Here is a 16,032-nt window from a genome sequence, read left to right as displayed (position 1 = left end):
AACAAACTTATATTCAACTCTTCTCTTCCTTTAGATTTTCTCTTGCTCTTGCCAAAAAGTTCAACAAAGTCTCTGGCCTCACTTTGTCCTGTGTTCCTTGTTACTTTGTTTATTGTTTTAATTGAAGGCAGCTGCGTCTTCTCCTTCCGCTGTTTCCTTTTCTCCTTCCTTTTCCGTTTCTCCTTATTTTTTTTTTTTTTTGTGTGGTTTTACAAATTATGCTTTCAATCAATTGGTAGAGAAGGATGGAAAATGCTGATGATTATGTCTGGCTAATGGCTGAATGGATGAATTTCAGATCCGGAGCCAGGCAAAAGATGTTGAAACATCATTTTGCACTTTTTAATTATGTTTGTTGGCGATAGAGGAGCTGATTAAAGTTTTGCCCTAAAATAGTTTATAAAAGAAACATAAAACTTTTTCCATTGCATGTATGTATATGGAAGATATTCTGCACAAGTTGAAGCAGTCAAATATATAGTGTAGTGTAAATATATAAAATCAATGTTCAAAACAGGAGGAAGAAAAGGTCTAGACGGATCTAGATCTATATCTTAAAGGAAGACCAGCAGTAGTCAGCTATCTTTATTTTTAGATTCAACTTTTAACAACTAAAACGGGTCATTAATTCTATAAAGGAAACATTGAGAAAGTCAAACAAACATTTAGTATTCGATTTAGTCTCTAAGATGGGTCAAAAATTGGATCGCAAAAGTGAAGTGCTTCTAGTCTGTAGTCATTCACTGTCATTTTTTGAGGATATTTCTCCTTTTGTGTATTCTGTGATACTCTCGAAATGTTAAAGTTTACACTCATGCAGGACTAATCGACATTTGCATTATTTATTCATCTATTTTCCCCAGTCATTATGCTGAGCACTTGAAGCACTTTTGGGTAAAGCTTGACTCAATATATTCCATGATATGGGCACTCATTTGCATAATGGCCATAGAATTTATATAGTTATTTAGTTCAGCTTTATAAAATCCATGGCAATTATATGTATGTATGTATGTTCTGTGATGTCAGAAATTGCTTTGTTTATCTTTGCTCCCCTCTCCCAGTCCCAAAACGATTCACTTTAACCCCTTTTGCTATCGAGCAGTCTGCATGCTCGCCTCTTCAATCAATTTACAACTTTTCAGTCAATCACAAACCAATCAAAGTGCAAAATATGAGCGCAATCACATCAAGTCAATTGTGGGTTTGGCAAAGGGAATAAATAGTATCGGTGAAATGGCATGGCTGTGTTCTGTGAAGTGGTGTGGCAGGGGGAGAGAAGTCTAGGTTGACTTGGGTTATTTTGTGGCCTCGTTGGTACCCAACAAAAACACCAACAGCAACAGGGAACAGGAGAAAGCAGAAAGGGAAAGAGGCAGCAAAAATTGTTGAATAGCATTTCATCGACACTTTTTCATTGAATTCAATTAAAAGCGAAATTGAAAATTGAAATTCAATTAAGATGCTATAAATACGAATGGCCAAAGAGGGGATACTGGGATACTGTAAAAGCATTCTAGGGAGTACACAACACACAACACAATACACACAGAGAGACAGAGAGAGAGAGAGTGAGAGAGAGAGAGAGAGAGAGAGAGAGAGAGATATGTGCAATATGTGCACATTGGCACTTCCAATGATGATAGATGAGCCCCAGCTAAATGGATGAGTGAGTGAGAAAGTGAGATTGTTAAACACCATTTTCCACTTCTCACTTTACGTTTCTCTCTCTCTCTCTTGGTTTTCTTTTCGATTTTTAATGGGCCATGAGCCCTTTACTTTACCCAATTTAATGTCCAACCGACCAATATTGATGACAAATAAATTGATATTGCCATCAATCAAAAAAAGAAAAACCGAGAAGAACACAAAATACTCGGCACAACATTATCAATTTTCTAAACCATATGGAGTTGTTGCTCTAATGAAGACCCAGCGCAATTCTCTAATCTGCTTAGCATCATTAGGCGAGCTTCCACATAATATTACAAGTAATTGACACTGCACACACACACGCACACGCACTTACAGAGAGAGTGATAGAACGAGAGAGAGAGAGAGAGAGAAGCAAATAAGTGAAAGTAATGCCACATAATTAATATGGATTACTTATTAGGCTAAGATAAATGTATATTTTATAATTGAAAATATAATGTAGAATAGCTTATTATCTGAATTAGCATCTCTTTCTTGTTTCTTCACTTAAAGGACATTAATTGTTAGCTAAAGTAATTTGATTAAGTGTGGATGACAAGAACTCTTGCATACTTTTAGGCAAATTGTAGTTTTTGCATGTGTGTCTCACGTTGTTCTCCTTGTACATTGTCATCATCCCAGTCAACACTTTGCACTTTTTCATTAAAAATGCCAACCCTCAGACATACACACAACACGCTCATAATCTTCATGTAAAGAAGAACGAACCAAAATCACACAAATAGAAATTCAAATGAAATGCAACTTGCATACGAAATGACTCTACCTTTCACTATCTCGTTCTGTCACACACACACACACAGACATGAAAATAAGTGGCATATGTATTCGCATCAGCATCAGCAGTTTTTTTTTTTAAGCTATCCCTCGAATACATATACCCAGAGCAAACCCATCACCTATCATCGCCCTCTTAACTCACAACTGCCATCTCTTTGGCCATAGAATTCCATGTAAGTTGATATGAGATTTATGCCACTCAACAGAAGAAATATTCAGACAATGATGCCGCAACACATTTGCATGTTGTGGAGGTTAAGCGCGTGAAAGCAACAAATGCAAAAAGAAAAGAAAGCAAAAACAACAAAAAGATACGTACAAAAATCACACAATAATAGTATAGAGACCGAGGCTAAGGCTATGGCCACAACGAAGTTTATATACACTTTTTCTTTAAGACCCTTAAACAGCTTAGACTTGATTGATGATGGCCATGGAAAGACTTAAATGATTGAATTGGATTATATGGATATTATTTTATTGCATGCAAATTTTAAGTTTCTTTTGTGGCTTTCCATGCCAAATTTTAGGAGGGAGCAGTTCTTGAGAGCGTATTTAAAACCCTTGATCCGTTTTCAGATCTTAGTTAGATGGATATAGATACAAAAATTATTATGGACAAGTTTTCTTTTAATGAAATCAATAAATGTTAGAATAAATTGCAACATTTTGTTAGTAGAGTATATAGAGAAATAGAGGAAAAAAGTGCTAAGGAAACGAGGAGAAAAAAAATGCAAATTGCTTTGACAGTGGAAAATGCGCCCTGAGCTCTACTTCGTGTCAACGGCGCGGCTCATTGTCAACGTTCTATTATTGAAGTATATATGTACATCATACATACATACACACACACAAACACATATTTATATATACACATATATTTTGCGGAAATCGTTCGATTTGTGTGGCCTCTATGACAAGGAGTGTGGACGGGAAAGGAGACTTGGGAAATGTAGATACTTATTTCTACAATAAATCGCCCAATTTATGGTAAATTGATTTGTTGCTCATAGCGAAATTCAATTTGCATGTCACAGATTTTTCACGATTATTGTGATTTCCACACACACACACACGTTCTCATACAACTAGCAAAGTTGCTGGCCTTAGGGCAGATTATCGTTTTATGCTGATATATACTATAGATAGATAGAGAAACTTGGCCGATTGTCGCGTTAGTGAGTTAGATGAAGCAGATGGCTGACACGTTTTCCACGTTTCCTTTGTTATCTCATATCATCCATGCATCTAGTAGCTGGGCCAATTTCGAAAATCGTAGGCTTAAGCATACGTATACCTACTTAGTTTTTTTTTTTGTTAGTGCTCTCACAGTCGGTCATAATGGCTGATTGACTTGCATGACCCTTGGAGGACGCAAAAGGTAAGAAGTAACAAAAATTGGGCAAGCTAAGCCAAATGGTTGAGAAAAACATCTTATGTCAGTGCCAGACGATGACAATGACGACGCCTGCTACGACCAGCCACTGTTGATATGCCTTGGCTTTTGTCTTAGCCATGACATTATTTACGAGCCAAGTGCAAAAGACACGCACAGAAGCCAATAAACAAAAGGCAGAAAAATAGAGTTGGAGAGGCAGCAAAAAGATAAAAAAAACACATACACAAACGAGTGGCAGAGAGAAGAAAATACGTGTCCTTTAAGTGAATTCCATCACAAAAGCGACTGTAAGCCCACAAAACACGTCCTGTTGCCAATTTCGTTTCCTGCTGTCCATGGCAAATTGGCAAATGGCCAAAGGGTCCAAACGCATTGACTGCACCTTGATTAATGCCAACTGCCTTGACATCAGGACTCCGTCGTACTCTAGGACTCTGGCTAGAAGGGAACACATGTGTGTTGTGTCAATTCAGTTGGATTTCCTGGGGGCCGAGTACAATTTGTTAGCATTTGTTCATATTTAGCAAATGTTTTGCAGCGAATTAGCGAAAAAGTAAGCCAAATCTAACAATAAGATCTTCCATCAACAGAAGTATCAGCTTATGACCTTTTCCACTTTAAGCAGAGAGCTGAGAGCGCAAACATATCTCTTACCCTTTTCTTCCAGTATGTGTGCATGTGTTTAATATTTATATATTATAATTGGATAAATTCTCGTTGTCGATACATTGAGATAAAAGGACTTAAGTGCACTCCATAAATTTAAATAAAAAGCATTCTGCTTTCTCTTTTTCGCTCCTGGTTTTTAGCCTTTTGAATAAATTTTCCAGTTGCATTGCCAGGAGATTGTGTTCAACGTTTGGCATACAAATAGGCAAGCTTAAAATCTCTGTGGCAAGGCTTCTTCCATCCTCTGCCATCTGACCTTATATTTCCACAGGTGCTGTTTGCTGTACAGCCCCATGCACAACACGGATTGAGCGTAAAATGCTTGTAATACTTGTCTCAACTTGGTGGCATGTAATTTACAATGTTGCAGCAGGTGGTAAGCATGTGGCATGGCAAAGAAGCACATCCCCACATCGAGTGGTCTTGCATTATTTTGTTGCATTTTATGTTTATGCACATACATGCATAGATTCGCATACGTACATATTTGTTGAAGCGCTTAGAGAATAGGGCTCCAACGTTGGCTGACATGGCGCGTGTGTATGTACATTTTGTCTGCCAAAAAGGCATCGCATAGTTTTGCACCTGTAACACCTTGGGTCAATTACCTCTATAAACAATTGGAATTTTAAATGGGTACATAAAGGTTTCGGTCTTAAGTTTCTTACTCGTGGATAGTGAAAGGAATGGAAAACAGCTATATTTATTCATTTAATTAATCTAATCACTCGATTAAGCAAATTTAATACACTTTATTTCCCATTATCGATTTGTTGAATTCTTGGTTTTGTCGTTTGGAATGTGGTCCACTGTGCGTATGAGAAATATAAGAATATTCTGTATGTGTGCTATAAAAATGTTTTGCATACTTTTAAGCTGCCAATGGTATTATGTGGGGAGCGCCAACGACTGAGAAAATAATAAAATGTGAAATTAAATTGAATTAATTAAGCGCAATACACTTGAAAAATGTGATTGCAGAGGAATGCATTTAATTATCAAGTTATTATGGTCAACTGATTTATGCAGTGCAAAAAAAGGGGGAGACAAAATTCCAGTGATTTAATTAAACGCAAATAATAGTCGAAAGGATTTCAATTCATTTGACATATATGTACAAATTGATATATATATATGCGTTTGTGTAAATTATACAAATTTTGTCTGCTACGTATACATACAATACAATCGCATATACACATTTGTTATTCAATCATTTAAAGATATATTCTGAATAGTCTACGTTTTGTTAGACGATTCATGCACACTGGACAAATGCGGGCCACAGTCAAGGCAATGCTTATGCATTCGGCACAAAATACATGACCACAATTGGTCGCATAAGGTTTACGAAATTGTACACTATCCAGACAGATGGGACAATGATAGAAATATGGTTTTATCACATTTTCCTCCTTCTTCGGGCCAACGTTTGGTTTAGATGGACGATCGGTCGAATGTTTTGAAGCAGTTGTGCTGCTTCCGGTGCGGAGTTCAGCCAGAAGTGCATTGCGACGACGATGACGATTAAATAGATTTGTTGAAACGTCATTAAAAATAATACGATTCCCATCTTGATCTTCATTTCCATCTCCATGTCCACCATTATAGTTAGTTAAAGTGGGATATGCAAGGAATTGACCCACAGTGGATACATCACCACCACCACCACCATAAAGAGCGCCACCACCAGCAACACTTGAGCGAAGGAAATGGAGGTTTGTACGATTTGTGACCGGATCAATACTTGTATTGAATGTATTGATAAATGAAGACGAAATAAAAGGATCAGCAATGTTTGCCACGCAATTCGCATTGGAAGCTGCAATAACATGATCAAGGAAAAAAGATTTTCTGCTACGCTGAAACTCATTAACATTAACTTTTACTTACCACCAAAAGCATATGGATTTAAACCCTGCCGATTCGAGCTGACAGTTGGGGCCATAAAATTCAGATTACCCATATTGTTAGAGGACGTTTGCACTAAACAGTAGGAGGGAAATATATGTAATAAAGTCCATGCACATTGCTAGAGATGATCAAGCAATTTTCTTGTCTATGTTATTACCGTAAAGCGCATTAAATTCCCGATAATTTCCAAAACCATCAAAATCTCTGTCATAGCTGCGTAAACGGCTCGAAAATGATGATATAGATGAGCCAACGAAGTTTGAGCAGCCAAATCCATTACCATAAGTCTTAATTTTGTTATCAACTGAGTAAATTAAGCGGTTGCTGTCTGCAAATATTTGGTCAAGCTCCTCAGACTGCAAATAAAAGTCGCCAAGAAATGGAAAATTCTTTGATCGGTATGCACCCTGAAATCAGTATACTTACCCTCGGCGTCTGCCCACCATAACAACCGAACAATCTATGCGACATGGACACGATATCTACTTTAAAAGTAAAGGAAAAAAATTAATAAATTCGAAATTAGGGAAAAGACCTGTAATTTTGTCTCTATTTGTGTAAACTTGTTTTAGACTGAACTGAACAACCGAAAAACCTTGTAGTGAATGATTTAGAAGTAGTCAGGTAACGAAGGGGTAAACTGATATTCAAAGGCAAGCAAATTCCACAAACGACAAGGCCTACTTGATGTCAGAATAAATCGATAACAAAATCATGAGTTTGTTATCGAAAATTTGTTGCCCTTAGTATCAATGGAACTTTATATCTGATTCAAGTTATCGTTTGATAGTTTGTAGAGAGCACAAAGAGGTCAGAACTATTTAATGGCAGACTATTTAATAAATACTTTATTGAATTTATATGTAGCTTATAATAATAGCTTTTCGTTACTTTATTTTTTTTTTTGTAAATTTTACTTTTAAATTCATATAGGAAATCGGCTTATGGCTTGGCTGAGAAGGTTACAAAACGGAAAGCTTGATACTGAGTTCCGCATCCTTAATCCTGAAGACAGTGCACACACAAATTTTTGTTAGCAACCAAACACAATCCCTTGAATCGCTTACCACTGCCGGCATTGACTGGCTCCACTTCATCACTTTACTCTACCTTAGCTCAGCTTGGCTTGGCTTGACTGGATGCTGGGTACTGGGTTCGGCTCAGCTCAACGTCTTCACCTTTTATGCGCATCTCACTCCGTCAATTGCTACATGCCTTGACAATATGTCTACACATACTTAATCACTTGAAGGAGAAGTCGTTGCGGTATTCAGTTCACGACAGGATATGTGTAGAAAATCTATGGGAAAAGCTTTACGTTCTCATCTTCAACTGTTTCACTTTAGCCGGTTTATTTTTTATGAGCCAAAGCGTTGAAATGGCCTGGCATACATATACATGGATACATACATACATATATAGTATACTATGTACATAGAAGCTGGAGCATCTGTCGCACAAACACACATAGAAAAGGCCAGAAAGAGAGAAAGGCAGAGAGTGAGTATAGAGGAGATGGAGATATGTGAAAACGCTTTCAGTTCATGTCAAAAGAATTTCTGTTTGATTGCTGGGAATAAACAAGTGAAGGCACCAACGTCATCTATGTGTGTGTGTGTGTGTTTGTACATATTCTTCTTCCTTTTTTCCTTCTCTGTTGTCTACTGTATATTTTCACTTTGCTTGGTGGTGGTGGTGAATGAAAAATCCTTTTGCTTAATGCGTGTCGAGTTGATGGTTAAATGCGGCTTTTTCCATTTTTTTCCCCCTTTTTTCGTTTTTGGTTTTGGTTTTTTATGTTTTTATACATTTTATATTATACTATATAAACTGTGGGATATATAAATAATCATAATGCATTATATAGTATTTTTTATGGGCTTGATTGGGTTGAGGTTGCTTAAATTGCAAAAGTTCAGATAATGGACTTCCGAATGGTAGGCCCCAAAATGTACGCTACACAAAAATGTCAGCAATTAGAGTTTACTTTGCCCTTTCTCCTCTCTCCCTCTCTCTCTGTCCATGAGCACTGACTGTATTTGCTTTTGTATTTATTCAACGTGAGTTGTTTGCACAAGCTTTTCATTAAAGCCACACATACATCCACACCCACACACATACACACACACATATATATATACATATGTATGTATAGGAGTAGGCCCTTGGTTGTGTCCATCATAAAAGTATTTGTACTTTGTGCACTTAATTTGCCAAATTTCATTCCATTAATTAACCAGACTGTTTTGTCATAGCAATCAGGCACACTTGATCTCAGACTGAGCACAGACTTGCGCCTCCTTTGACCCCTAACAAGCACACCCCACCGCCACCCCCCGAACCTTGGCCACTCCGTGCCTCCCACATAATTTCACACTCCTCAACCAGTCAGCCTTCTATTGATTTATTGGCCTAAAAATACAAAAAAGAAAACAAAAGCAAAAAAGTTGGAAAATCAATCGAAATTTCACCTATTAATAGTTGACGCAGGTTAGAAATAAATCATTAAAATGACTTTAAATGCCTCTATGTCAATTAGGCAAAGGCATAAATCTGTGAATATCGATTACCAAAAAGAGAGAGTCTGTACTGAGTGCTGTCTCTCTACGTGTATGAGTGTGAGGGTGTGTCTGTGTGTGTATATGGATGGATGCTAATTTACGTGCGTGCCATATATGACACTTGCGGCTGAATTTTCCAGTGTTTGCTTGATGATTTATGAAAGTACCAGAGCATGTGTTTATACAATTTTTCACTTTACAATTTCATCATCAGCATTTGCATACGATTAAGTTAATGATGAACGATGCTTTTGCATGACGATTACGATGTTGATGATGATTGCTATGCAAATTGTGATATTTGAGTACTTGTATTTGTTGCTGCACAAAAGGAATTTATTTGATTTGGCTTTCAATTGCAAATGAATTTAGCCAAATTAAATATATGAAATAGGTCAAAGAATTTCATAATTGATATAGAAAATTAACCGAAAAACCATTAGCCATGTGTTTGGAGGGAAATCTCTGGGTTAAATCATCATATGGAGACTGATTTTGAATAGGAAATTCTTAAATGAGTGAAGAAATCTTTTAAATAACTCATTAAACTACAAAAGGGAATGATATATAACTAGAATACTCTTCTATTCATCACTTGGAATCTTTTCCGTTAATCCAATAAACTTAAGTACATAACAATTTAAATTACCATTACTTTTTGTGCCCACACGTTAAATGTAATTTAATTTTTGTATTGTTAAATGTCAAATTCAAATGACAGGAAAAGAAAAACCTCAAAGTCGGAGGGTAAAAGTAAAGGCAATTTACAGTATTCTTTTATGATGATAAACACGCAACGTTAATGGCTAAGGCACTTGACTTTGTCTCACCCTCACTGTTTCTATCTCTATTTTGGTTATTTCGCAGCTGAGGATATACATCTGAACGATTTGTATACACGCTATCGCCAGAGGCTGCGCAAGTCGCTATTTAGATCAGGATTACTAACCTCACTGTTGGCCTGCGTGGTGTCCATAGTAATTGGCATCGTTTACGAGCAGGTAAGCTAGCTGTGTGTGTGTGTGTGATATCTGGTGGAAAGCACTCAAGCAAATCTATTGTGAGTGCTAACATTGCTGTTGTTGTTGTTGTTTTTTTGTAGCACCTGGTGCAAACTTTACTCTTGGCCTTGGCTGCCTTAATCTCTGGCTCTATACTGACGGCCCTACAATTTCCGGCGGTGCTTAGTTCCCCAGCTGCTGCCTTGGCCTTTGCCATTGTCACCACCTTCTCGTTGGGCACGATTGCGGCCATTACGGGCGATGAGTTGGCTCCCCTGCCTATGTATGCATTGTTTCTGGTAAGCTGTCAACTTTCCCTATCTCTCTAGTGTATATGAATTGGATTCAAAACTCACACGCACAAACTCATGTGTGTTGAAATTGCATTTTGCAGGGCATCCACACAATGTTGCCCATATCCTGGCCTGTCTCTGTGGTCCTCGCGTTATTTATGACGGCCATCCACATCGTTTATAGGATTGGCGCTAGTCCCGAATACACGCCCAATTTACCAATGGTAAGTGTCGACGATACCCACGAAAACCCCGCAGCCAAACTGAAAACCAAAACAAACAACTCATGGGGGCTTAAACAAAGAGTGATGAGTTAAGATTTAACTAAAGAGAATCTCTCGCTCACAATTTTGTCAGGGAACAGCAAAGAGAACAATTGACTACTTCTGGTATTCATTGGGTCGTTCTTTAAATCTAATTAAAATGCAATATGTGACAGTAGACACAAAAAGCTTCTCAAATTGTGCAATTTAATTTGTTGAAAACTTAATCAAATTTTTTATACTTCATATGCGGTAGACTTATTTCTCTGTTTGTCTATGTTTGTTGTACCCTAAAAGGAATTCATTCAAATTGAATTCCTTTAGCTTTATGCTGGACAAGCTAATTTAAGTCTGACTCCATTTAGATTTTGCCTTGTGTAAGCACTTAACGTGCTGTGGCTTTGGCATCTCTTTCATTCTTTTTTTTCAATTCTCATTCGCATTTTGCCATTGCCAGGGCATTGTGGTATCGTTAATTAGCTGGGTTGGCCTGAACTGGACTGGGCCTGGCAATTGCATTCTGGTATCCTGTGTCTGCTTGTCGTAATTGCTATTGCTGGCATTTGGCTCCGGCCACGGTTAGAGCCATTATTCATAGACATTTACTAAGCCTGCAATAGTATGTGTATGTATATGTGTTTGGTTTTTGGTTTGATTTTTTCGCTACGTTGTGTTGCGCTTCGATTTGTTGTTTTCCTTGCAGCTTTTCGGCGAGATTGTGATGCTGGCCAGCGCATCCGTTTCCGGTCTCTATTATCGCATCATGTCCGATGCTGCACACAATCGCACTGTTGATGGCACCCGTACAGGCATTGAGCAGCGCGTCAAATTGGAGTGCGAAAGGGAACAACAAGAGCAGCTGCTACTCAGCGTCATACCCGCTTATATAGCTGCCGAGGTAAGTGCCTAATTTGATCAACTCCAAAGGCAAAAAGATGAGAGACTATGGCTTTACTTTCATAACAGGTAAAACGTAGCATTATGCTAAAAATGGCCGATGCCTGTCAACGTGCTGGGGGTCAGGCTTCCACTTCGGCAACACGTTTCCATGAGCTGCACGTGCAACGGCATACGAATGTCACCATTCTCTTTGCGGATATTGTAAACTTTACACCATTATCGTCCTCGCTGACTGCCAGTGATTTGGTTAAGACACTCAACGATCTCTTTGGCCGCTTCGATCAGATTGCCCAGGTGAGCCAACTAAAACTTTTCTAGTGCCTTCGTCCATTAGGGGAATGCTTTGACCCGATTTTCATAGATTCCTTAACATTTTCTAAGAAATCTTTAAAGGGAATATGAACTGAAGTTATACAAATTTTTTATTTAGCAAGCATTGAAAATTATTTTACTTTTCTAATGATAATAATTAAGAGTTATTTGATTTAAGTATCTTAATCACGTTGCCCGTTAGCTAATGTAAAGCAAAAGAAAAAATTTGCCTGAAGTTTTTAACGATTGACATCCCATCTCATTCGTGCAGGAGAATCAATGTTTGCGCATCAAGATTCTGGGTGATTGCTATTACTGTGTGTCCGGGCTGCCCATATCTCGACCCCAGCATGCCAGCAATTGTGTCAACATGGGCCTCCAGATGATCGATGCCATCAGGTGAGTGAATCAACAATGTTGTCGTCACATCACGTATACGCCATGTTTGTGTGTTTGCATTTCAACTACGGGAGTGTTCGTTTTTCCCTTTGACTTTTCTCTCACTGGGCAACATTGTTGTTGATTCTGTGGCTGCACTGTGGCTTATGTGCACCTTTGTTTAATTTTCTGGCAAGTAACAACAAAATGAGCAGTATGTAGGTGTATACCTATATATAGACCACCTCAAAGGTTATAATATTATATATTGAAATTGATGATATGTATATATAGCTATTGGCTTTGTGATTGTCTGCAATTTCGTGTCCCTTTTTCTATTCATAACCTGTCTGCCGCCTGCCACATGCCATCAAGGTCTGGGGTCCGCCATTAAATACATATTATGCAATAAAAATTTATACAATAGAACCAGAACCACTTGCAGGAGAAGTCAACAGAGACCGAGACCGACAAAAAAATGGAAACAACATAAAATACAATAAGTACCTACATACATACATACATACATATATCGACACAAAAGGCATTTTATTACACGCGAAAATTTATATCCAAGTGGCTGACTGCCCATCAGGCAGCTTCGCATGCTTAAGGCATTTCCTTTATCACTTTATGCTCTTCTCTGATACACTGTACCATAAGAGATGTTTTGAGAATAGATCGGTGACCGAAATAAGCTGATCGAATGAGTTCGGAATGAGATCTTCTCATAGGTAGGTTAAAGTCAGTTCGGAATATGTGTGCCCTTTTCTAGTGTATAGAAAAGTGTATGCAAACTTCGATATAGTCAGGTTTCTTCTGGTTTTTCGTTATTTCTATTGTTGGTCTTTTTTTTTTTGTTTTGTTTCTTTTCGTTGTTTCATTTTCGCTGCCTTCGCTGTGCTTTTCTTTTATTTCGCTTGTTTGCAGGCTTTTGGCCTTTTAATCTCGAGTTTTTCTTTTTCTTTTCTTTTTTTGTTGTTGGCCAAGAAGGCAAAGGAACTGTTGGCACTTCGTGTGGTTGGCGGGCGGAGAATCAGAGGAGAGCGACGATTATTTAATTGTGAATTGCAGCAAAAAACAATTTTCATTATGCGCAGCAAAGTAGGCAATGTTTCTTCCATTTGGAATTTTGAAAGCCCTTTTTAGAGCATTAATAATTCAATTGTATACGAACAATTTCCAAACTTTTCACCTTACTGAAACGAATTTTCTTGCTTTCTACTTACTAAGAATGACCCACTCACACACACACACACGAACGTTAAACAAAAAAACAAATAAAGGACTGAAGGGTTCCCTCGTGAATTTGCTTGCTTCGATGCGGCTCATTTGACGCAGGCGGCACTTAAGCTAAAAAGGAATTGCTGGTTAATGTTAATAACTCAAGAACTTGTTGGTCTAGCCAGGGATTGAGTTTTAGAGCTTCCGGCAACATGGATTCGTTATTTCATATAAACAAAGAGGGCCGTTTAAGGTGTCCATGTAGTCCATAGGCGATCAAATTTAAATGTGAATAGGATTCTCCTAATATCGCAGAAAGATTTTTCTCGGTCCTTTGGTAATTGGTGAATCGGTTGACTTCTTGTAGCTAAGTTCCCTTCCAGTAATCTTCAAAGAAACCCTCGCATATAATTTAGTTAGCTTGTTAGTTGGTCAGTTGGTTGGTTTAAGTCTCAACTGTATCATACATCAAGCTGGCTCTATATGGCAACTCGTCTTTGGCTTGGTCGTTTGGCCTTGTTTGCTTGGCCTATAGTCGATGGTTGTACCTCCATCTCTTTGTCTCTTCCGTGTACTTTATGACCCATAAAAATTGTTAATACAACTACAAAACTAGCCCGTAGATTTGTATGAACTTGAATGCAAACACACACATACACCCTCATATACCCACACTCATACACAATTTTGTTTGCCTTTGTTTTCTTGGTGTATTATTTTCTACTCACCTCGATTCTTGACTATATAAGTATGTATATGTATATGTGTTTGTGCCCTTCACTTTCATTCCGGCAGACACGTGCGTGAGGCGACCGGCATAAATGTTGACATGCGAATTGGCATCCACACTGGCAACGTACTCTGCGGTGTCCTTGGCCTACGCAAGTGGCAATTTGATGTTTGGAGCGATGATGTTACCCTGGCGAATCACATGGAGAGTGGCGGCGTGGCTGGGTAAGTGTGTGTTCAGTTCTCACACCCTTTTGCCCCATCCAATCTACCCACTACCCTATAGGCACATACAAAAAACTGAAGAAAAGTAAAAAAAAAAAACAAAGAAATGGAAAAAAACAAGTAACCAGCAGGTGTTAAGGTTGCGGGTTGCCCCTGAAGGCTGGGAGCTGCCACACGGGGCAATGGGCAATATAGAATGGCGCTGGGTGGATTAATGAGCGAGTTGTAATGACAATTTAAATTAGCCTCCATGCAAGGTGCAAATAAAACGAGTTCTGCCCACCCCCCAAGGTTGCTTGTCGGCACAATCACTACCACCCGTCGACACCCTTTACCCTTTTCTCTTCTACATATATATGACAGCTAAAGGTTAAGAGTTAAGCGGGTAATAAGAATATTATTTAACTACAAAGAGTGGTCTACCCTAAAAGTTCATTTTAAACAAATTTAGGCAAGAATTATCAACGAATAGCTTAATACAGATCTTTGTATGTCTTTAGACTCCTTCTAGTACTGTTTGCAATTGCCATTAGTTTGTATGATTAATCTGCTTTCTTCTCTTAAAGTAAATTTGCCCTGTTAAGTATGCTATAGACAAACTATGATTTGGTGTGATATGGATGATGAACCTTTAAGTGAGACATTTTAAGTTAATATTGGATAAAACTTGACTAAAGGTTTTAAACTTTAGAAACTTTACAATTTTGCTTAAGCGAAAACAAGTAAAACACACAAGTCATTGAGACCGAATACAGAAAAAAGCTGTGAAATACATTCACGGTGTAGTTAAATGTTTCCTCAAGTCATTAAGAGACAAATGGTTCAAGCAAACAAGTTGCTTGGCTTGTCATGCTGATCAGGAATATATACGTAAGTATGTATGCCTAAAATTTGTATTTGCATATGTAGAAGAGGGGAGAGAGAGAGAGAGAAATGGCCTCAAGTTAGATTATTATCTCGTGTTAGATTAATGGGAATGGAACATGTTGAAATGTTTCAATAAATACAAATTCATTTCTATGAATTTTACCTTGCGGTCACACACAAGCTCACACACACACACACACACACACACACGGACACACACTCAGACAAACGTTGAATGCAATTATTTGAAATTGAATTGAAATGTTAATCAATGAGCCGGAAAACACTCAGACGAGCTCCTATTTGTTTTTCCTTTTTCTGTCTATTTTTTCGTTTTTGCCGCTTTTCACGCACGACTACCATTTGCGGCCTAAAAAGCCAACAAAATTACAGACACAGAACTAGATGAGTGGGGAGCAAATAAATAGGAGTGAATGCCAGTGTGTGTGTGCGTGTGGCATAAATAGATAAACCAACTTTGTGGCCCGCCTTCCTCCCAAACAATCAGACAGAACAAAGACAGAAAATCGAGAAAAAAGGAAGAGGAAAATTTTCAATTTGCATCATCATTTATCATGTTTTTCATTATTTATGCATAATTTTTCCTCAGACGCGTTCATATCACAAAGCAAACTTTGGACTTTCTGGGCGACAAATTCGAGGTGGAGCAGGGCGAAGGTGGCAATCGTGATGCCTATTTGGCAGATCATAAAATTGAAACGTATCTCATTGTGCCACCCAGGGTGAGTATATTCAGGAAAAAAACATTTATTGGTAGTCAAATGGTTCAAATGGGTAGTA

The 16,032-nt window shown here is 38.1% G+C and overlaps 2 protein-coding genes across 4 annotated transcripts in view; one reads left to right on the top strand and one right to left on the bottom strand.

Moving 5' to 3' along the window:
* Ac76E (adenylate cyclase type 2 Ac76E) overlaps positions 1-16,032 on the top strand; it is a 42,479-nt gene that overhangs the window by 19,208 nt on the left and 7,239 nt on the right. For all 3 annotated transcript variants that reach the window (XM_068292392.1, XM_068292390.1, XM_068292393.1), the window contains 8 exons: positions 9,907-10,040; positions 10,142-10,339; positions 10,435-10,557; positions 11,300-11,494; positions 11,563-11,790; positions 12,080-12,207; positions 14,206-14,364; positions 15,842-15,974. In XM_068292392.1, coding sequence (XP_068148493.1) covers positions 9,907-10,040; positions 10,142-10,339; positions 10,435-10,557; positions 11,300-11,494; positions 11,563-11,790; positions 12,080-12,207; positions 14,206-14,364; positions 15,842-15,974 — 1,298 coding nt within the window. The remainder of the gene's footprint in view (positions 1-9,906; positions 10,041-10,141; positions 10,340-10,434; positions 10,558-11,299; positions 11,495-11,562; positions 11,791-12,079; positions 12,208-14,205; positions 14,365-15,841; positions 15,975-16,032) is intronic.
* LOC137579279 (uncharacterized) lies at positions 5,645-7,079 on the bottom strand. Its single transcript, XM_068292999.1, has 4 exons — positions 6,905-7,079; positions 6,636-6,834; positions 6,458-6,550; positions 5,645-6,386 (listed from the first exon to the last, which is right to left on the bottom strand). Exons 1-4 carry the CDS (start codon positions 6,947-6,949, stop codon positions 5,782-5,784), a joined length of 942 nt encoding a protein of 313 aa, XP_068149100.1. The 5' UTR covers positions 6,950-7,079; the 3' UTR covers positions 5,645-5,781.

The sequence above is a fragment of the Drosophila tropicalis genome, unplaced genomic scaffold (genome assembly GCF_018151085.1).
Source record: "Drosophila tropicalis isolate 14030-0801.00 unplaced genomic scaffold, ASM1815108v1 contig_694, whole genome shotgun sequence".
Lineage (NCBI taxonomy): Eukaryota > Metazoa > Arthropoda > Insecta > Diptera > Drosophilidae > Drosophila > Drosophila tropicalis.
This window is presented reverse-complemented; position numbering and strand designations above follow the sequence as displayed.